The sequence below is a fragment of the Myotis brandtii genome, unplaced genomic scaffold (assembly GCF_000412655.1).
Source record: "Myotis brandtii unplaced genomic scaffold, ASM41265v1 scaffold254, whole genome shotgun sequence".
Lineage (NCBI taxonomy): Eukaryota > Metazoa > Chordata > Mammalia > Chiroptera > Vespertilionidae > Myotis > Myotis brandtii.
Window position 1 is genome coordinate 460,036 of NW_005359634.1, and position 7,018 is coordinate 467,053.

General features: G+C 38.1%; 1 protein-coding gene across 1 annotated transcript in view; it reads right to left on the minus strand.

Annotated features, from left to right (window-relative positions):
• Positions 1–3,195: 3,195 nt before the first annotated feature.
• ARMC1 (armadillo repeat containing 1) overlaps positions 3,196–7,018 on the minus strand; it is a 25,930-nt gene continuing 22,107 nt past the window's right edge. The window contains exon 7 of the mRNA XM_005867921.2: positions 3,196–5,330. Within this exon, the coding sequence (XP_005867983.1) occupies positions 5,139–5,330 (192 nt within the window). The 3' untranslated portion in view covers positions 3,196–5,138. The remainder of the gene's footprint in view (positions 5,331–7,018) is intronic.

Here is a 7,018-nt window from a genome sequence, read left to right on the forward strand (position 1 = left end):
AGTGGATAACTTATTAAGACTGTGCAAAAAAAAAAAAAAAGATTGCACATTCTCTGTTTAATTTTAAATAGCCTTAACATAAAACTTATTCAACTTGCCTTCTTAATCCACTAGACTTAAAGAACAGTAATATAGGAAATTCTGTAATGGGTCAATCTAGCAAGTCTTCATTCATCCTTAAGGAAGGACCCAGAAGAATTCATCTATCAAAGGTTAGTCCTTCCACCCCTATTCTGGATTCCACTTCTGAACCTCATTCTATATTAAATGTTTGTTACCTTATCTCTCACCTGGATCCATCGACTAACATTTAAATGTTTCTGTCTCCTCCATCTTAAAACACCCAACCCTGGACCCCACATCAACGTCCCTGCCCACAATCCTATTTTCCAATGTCCCCTAGCTCAGTGTCCAACAAGCCCTTCAGTGCAGCTGCTAAGAATCCTGGGAGTCTCCCCTCAGAACGAATCACCAAGTTCTTCTGTGATACTGCCTAAAATACCATCTCCAACATGTCACCTCTCTCCATGCCCAATGCTACTTACCCGAGTCCAAGCCACACTGCCCCTGTATTACAAGCATGGTTAAGAGCCTAGCACGTAACCTGGCATCCTCAGATCCACTTTCCTCCTCTCAAGTCCACTCTTCACATTGTAGCCTACATAATAGCACCTTAGGCAAATTACTAAACCCATGTTCCAGTGTTTTATATGTAAAGTCCACTTTTTCTTTTTTATAGATTGTAAAAATACTAGACAAAAGTAATTAGCAGCTGCGAAGCATAACAAATGGTAGCTATCATCAGTTTATTAATGTACAGATACTTAATAGCGATTGAACTACTTATATTAGGAGAGGATGTACTATTCAGGGACTTAAATCAAAACCTGGCATCCTCAGATCCACTTCCCTCCTCTCAAGTCCACTCTTTACATTGTAGCCTACATAATAGCACCTTAGGCAAATTACTAAACCCATGCTCCAGTATTTTATATGTAAAGTCCACTTTTTCTCTTTTACAGATTGTTGTAAAAATACTAGACAAAAGTAATTAGCAGCTGCGAAGCATAACAAATGGTAGCTATCATCAGTTTATTAATGTACAGATACTTAATAGCGATTGAACTACTTATATTAGGAGAGGATGTACTATTCAGGGACTTAAATCAAAGGACCTATAGAGTCTTATCTGGCCTCCACCAACTTTCCAGTCTTCTCTTAGACTCAACACAGCCTCACTCTTACATGAGCCTTCACAAAGCTATTATTCCCTTTGTGTGGACTATTCCCCTTGTCCCACTTGGCCAACTAACTCCTGCTCATCATTCAAGTTCTAGTTTAATCTTTAATTTCTCCAAGAAGCCTACCCTGACTCCCCGAATCCCTGGTTCCCAACCAACATCAGTTCTCCCAAACCTACTGTACTATTTCCTGGTACATCACATTAGTAATTATCTGTTCCAAGATCTTCCTTCCCACTAGGCTGAGTCCCATGGAGGGTTATGTCTATAATTCCACCAATTAGCACCATGACTGGGACAACATAGTTTTTTAATTTTTAATTTATTAATTTTTTTTGAGAGAGAAACATCCTTTAGTAATTGACTTTAATGATGTAACTGAAAAATACCCTTAAGCACTACACTCTGATAAGAAACCTGTGACTCTCAGCATGAGTTGGTAATGTTGGCATTTCTCTATCACTTTGTCCCCCTTGAGTTTCACCAACCAGAAATGGTATAACATAAAGAGTAAGGAAAATACCTTCATTTTTAAAATTTCTAATATAACTTTTCTAATATAAAAGTCCTATGTCTAGCATAACTTTTGTGCAGGTGACAAAACATCTGCCTGGAGTAGTTTGCTGCTATATCACTAAATCATATACTGAAGGAAGGAGGCTGCTCTGTTTACCATCCTGGATTATAACTAACTAGAGGCCTGATGCACAAAATTCGTGCAAGAGTAGGCCCTTGCAGCCCCAGCTTTGTCCGGAAGGTCGTCCAGACAGTCGTTCCACTGTTCGATCGATTTGCATATTACGCTTTATTATATATAGCTCAGTGACTGGGATCTTAATTTAGAATATATTTTTCGTTAAGTCATTAACATATGCTAGCTTACTCTTGCTACTACCTAATCACAGGGTGAGAAAAGATTCCCAAAGATTGTCATCTCCAAGAATTCTGCTACAACCACTTCCAGAAAAAGTTAAGATTATAGTCCTTATATCAAGCACTATAAATATCTTCACCCAGAAGAGTCTTTATACATTGTTTATCATCCTTATGCTAGTTTTTTACTGAATTTAATTATTTAAACTAATCTCCCCATTTCAGTAGGACCAGAAACACTCGGTTTTGTTCCCATTCGGTTCGTCTTGCTTTATTTCCTTAAGCATCATGTGACTCTAATTTTTTAAAACAGACCTTATATTGCATGGAAGAACTTGAACCATTAAAAAAGTCAAAGCTAAAAGTATAAATGCCTATGTAAATAAAGCTTGTTTTACAAAGCTTTATTTTTACATATAAATTGTCTTAAAGCAGGATACTTTTTCTCTGAATTTCTGCCTTGAAGTAATAATTCCCTATATATACTATACTATTCTATCACAATTCTACTGTAAAAATCAGGATATTATAAGTTAATCTTAACTTCATCCAATAGAGCAAGTATTATAACTCTGCCACTTTTAAAAAAATAAAAACCAAATGACAAAATAAATGAAAAGGCAATAAATTGAATAAATCAGAAATAAACATTCCCGGAAAAAATAGTACAATCTGGCATTTTCCCCATGTGCCTGTTTTATTAATTAGTACCTTCTACTTATTTTCAGTAATTAAAAACAAATTCTTCATTCATTCTCCTAAAAATATATCTGAGTGCTTGCTACTAGCCAGGCACAGTTACAGACTCTCTTGGTTCTCAAAGGGCTAAGAAGGGGAGAGACAGTAGAAAATATAAATTCAATCTAATGTGATAAATGCTATGATGAATAGAGGTAAAGAGGCAACTGATCCAAAGCCAGAGGGAGGCAGGTGTGGTGCTGGGAAGAAGACAAATAGAATATGCATGGGAATTAGTCGGGTAATGCACCTGCAGGGAGCTAGGAGAAGGTGCCAGGCAGTGTGGATACAAACAAGCTTAAGAGTAATCAATAATGCTTATATTACAAAAAGGCAATATCCATTCAATTTTAATTGTTACCTTTTATTATTTTACAATATATTTCAAAAATGCTGTTACAGTTGCCTTAACTGCTCTATATAAGACCTGGAAACAAAAGAACACTTAGAATTAGAACACAGGAACACCAAGCTATAACCACTTGTATTGAACCATTGCTACCAAAGGGATGTAGTTTTTTAAATAAGCGGATGTGTGGCAATGCAAAATAAAACACAAGCTTGTTAAAACAGAACAGTAAACTTTGTTTTAATGGCTATTGAAAGGAGGTGATTTTTTTCAACATGTCTGGTTCTGGCAGCAAGTTGTATTATGCATTTAAAGCAATGCATGTCCTGAAAGCTTATCTTTTCATTTGTGCGTGTCACCTGACTCAGAGCCCAGACATCTGAAAACTATCTTTCTCAGCACCCTCAATACCCCTCCCTCCAGAAGGTCACAATGTTCAAGATTCTTGTTGGTGAATCATTTTATAATAATTTTTCTCTAGTAACACTGGATGCTTTTAATTTTCTCTAAAAGAGAAGCAATGAAAATGCAAGAAACCCCTCCAGGGTCCAATTTTCACTTCACATTCTCCATGCGATAAAATAGCAGCTCTACATGTAGATGAAGAAGAATTTCACTTTCTCCCTATTAGTTTTTAATCGTATTGGCATTAAAATTTATCTGGATTTAGTTAGATTTCCAAAAGGAAAATTTTAGTTGCCAAATATTTCAGAAATGCAATAAAGCATTACATATATGTAATTAGCTCTTATCTAGAAAAAATATATATGTATACATATTTTATATTTATTTTTCTTACCTTCACTGAAGTTCTTTTTTTTCTGGCTGGACATAAGAAACAAAATCAAGTGGACCAATGCTGGCTTTATTTCTTTATAAGCATTAATTTTTGAGGTTTTTTTTCATTCAATATGACTGCAAGTTCATAATAAATTCACAAAAGGCAATACAAGAAAATACCTACTGAATAGGCACCTACCAAGCATCTCATGTGTTAAGGTTAGACTCTACCAAATGGCACTGCGGCATTATAGGCATCCAATTTTTGTTTTCTTTTTCAAGTTGTCAGCTCTTTACTATTTTGTTTTTCTAGCAGGAAATAGTGTGTAATCACAAAATAAGGCCCAGAGACCATTGACAGTTGCTCCCAATACGTATTATGGTGGATGTTAACTCTCAAGAGCTGATATAAACCAAACAGAATAGCAATCAAACTACATTTGGTCACTTTCAATCTCAATAGCACTTTGCTGATATACACGTTTCCCTCTTCTTGAATGATTGTGTATTAATCGTATTAAAATGATAACAAGATTGCAAAGTTTTTGTAGAATTGTATTTTTAGGGGACTGCTACATTCAAATGAATACATTTTAATTCACAAAATGTCATTAGTAATGACCTTTCTATAAACATGGTTGGCAAAATTTTAAAAAGGCACAAAAGGGGAGTAATGAGAAACATTTTCAACTCTCACAGAGTACCAAAACAAGTATCTTTCATGAAGAAAAACAGAGGGAAATGTTCAGTAATTCATGCACAACTTGAGCTTAATAGTTTCTCTTCAGATAGGTACTGAGACCTGAGGAGAAAATGAGTTTTCCTAATAAGGTGTTTCATGTAAAATAAAATGTAAAGCTGCACATATAACATGTTGGTTTAATTGTGGACCCATTTTTTTAAAATGTGAGGCAATTAAACAAAGGAAAACAAAACCAAAATACCTTCATAAACAAAGCAACTCCCCTTGTAGCCTCTGTCCTTTTTACCACTTAGTGGGGCAAAATGTCCAATAAAATGTAAAACGCAGCATACGCAATCATGTAATCTAAAAATTTTCCATGATAACTTATTGCAAATTGCACTTGACAGTTCACCACAACAATGGAAAACTGGCCCCTTGTTCATTCACACAGTCCTTGCACCCCAAATTGAAGTCACCAGTAAAATGATCTGGATAGAAAGTTTGCAGCTGTGCTCAGCCAGCTAGCCCCACCCTCCGGGTGGGAGCCCACCCGGGACACTGCTTTGTCCTGCTCCTTCGTGGGGCTCTCATCCTCGGGCAGGTAGTCGGGCAGTTCTGTGTTCTGTTCTACTTCCACAACCATATCCTGGAATGGGACCAGCATCTGACACAGAGAACATGTGAAGAGTTATTGCAAAATCAACATAATTGATAGACATGTATCAGAAGTGAAAGGTCAACTTTCTCTTCATTCTAATCACCACAGTATTTATTTTCAGGGGCTACAGTCCTTTGAAAATGTTTCTCTTACATGAAGGTAGACCCATTTGCTGAGCACTGTGTAAGCACAGAAAGGCAGAACTACACAGGAATAAATGTGTAACCTTTGTCTACTTCAAGATGACGGGGTTAGGAGGAAAAGGGGAAGGGAAAGAAGTATAAACTTCCAGTTACAAAATAAGTCACTGGGAGATAATGTATAGCATAGGGAATAGAGTCAATAATTTCATAATAACTATGTATGGTAACAGTTACTAGACTTATTGTGAGGATCACTTTGTAAAGTATATAAATGTTGAATCACTGTGCTATACATCTAACACTAATATAATATTGTATGTCAACTATAATTTTTTAAAAATTAAAAATAAATAAACAAGACAAAAGCAGGCTGGCAGATGTGGCTCAGTGGTTGAGCATCAACCTATGAACCAGAAGATCACAGTTCAATTCCTGGTCAGGGCACATGCTCTGGTTGGAGGTTTGATCCCCAGCAGGAGGTGTGTAGGAGGCAGCCAAACAATAATTCTCTCTCATCATTGATGTTTCTATCTCTTTCTCCCTCTCCCTTCTTCTCTGAAATCAATCCTATATAATGAAAGGGTAATATGCCAAGTGTCTGGTCGTCCATTCGTTCAACCAGTCAAAGCGTAATATGCTAATGATATGCTAAGGCCACTCAACCACTCGCTATGATGTGCACTGACCACCAGGGGGCAGATGCTCCAATCAGTAGGTTAGCTTGCTACTGGGGTCCAGCTAATCGGGATTGAGCGAGACGGACTGGACATGCCCTGAAGCCCTCCTGCAGTCCCTCCTGGCCAGCCAACCTCCCACTGGACCCGATCATGTACCAGTGGGGTCCCTTGGCCTAGCTGACTGCCAGCTTAGATCCAATCCCCCGGGGAGCGGGCCTAAACCAGCAGGTGGACATCCCCCGAGGGGCCCCAGACTGCGAGAGGGCAGAGGCCGGGCTGAGGGACCCCCCCGCCCAGTGCATAAATTTTTGTGCACTGGGCCTCTAGTAAAAATATATTTTAAAAAAAGACAAAAGCAAGCAGCTGGCCCCTGTCAGTTTTGCTCAGTGGTTAAGAGCGTTGGCCCACAGACTAAAGAATCTCAGGTTCAATTTCTGGTCAAGGGCATGTAACTGGGTTGCAGCTTTGATCCACGCCCCGGTCAGGGCTCGTGTAGGAGGCAATCAATTAATGTGTGTCTCTCTCACATTGATGTTTCTCTTTCTCTCCCCCCCTCACCCCCTTCCTCTAAAAATCAATGAAAAATATCCTTAGGTGGGGATTAACAACAACAAAAAAAGCAAGCCATCTGGCTACTGTGTGGGCCTCTGGAGAGCCACTGAACCTCCTTTCTATGGCACTTCAAATGAGCTGAAGCCATATAGATTCATTTCCCTACCACACAGCTAGTGGAAAGAGCAAGAGACAAAGCTTTTCACTATGTATATTTGCCTAAGGGTGGGACTGGAGTTTTATTTTTGGGACTGGCAAAACTAATTAAGGTTAGAAAGGTATTTAAAGACCAATGCATATTAGCATAACCAATGAACAGACA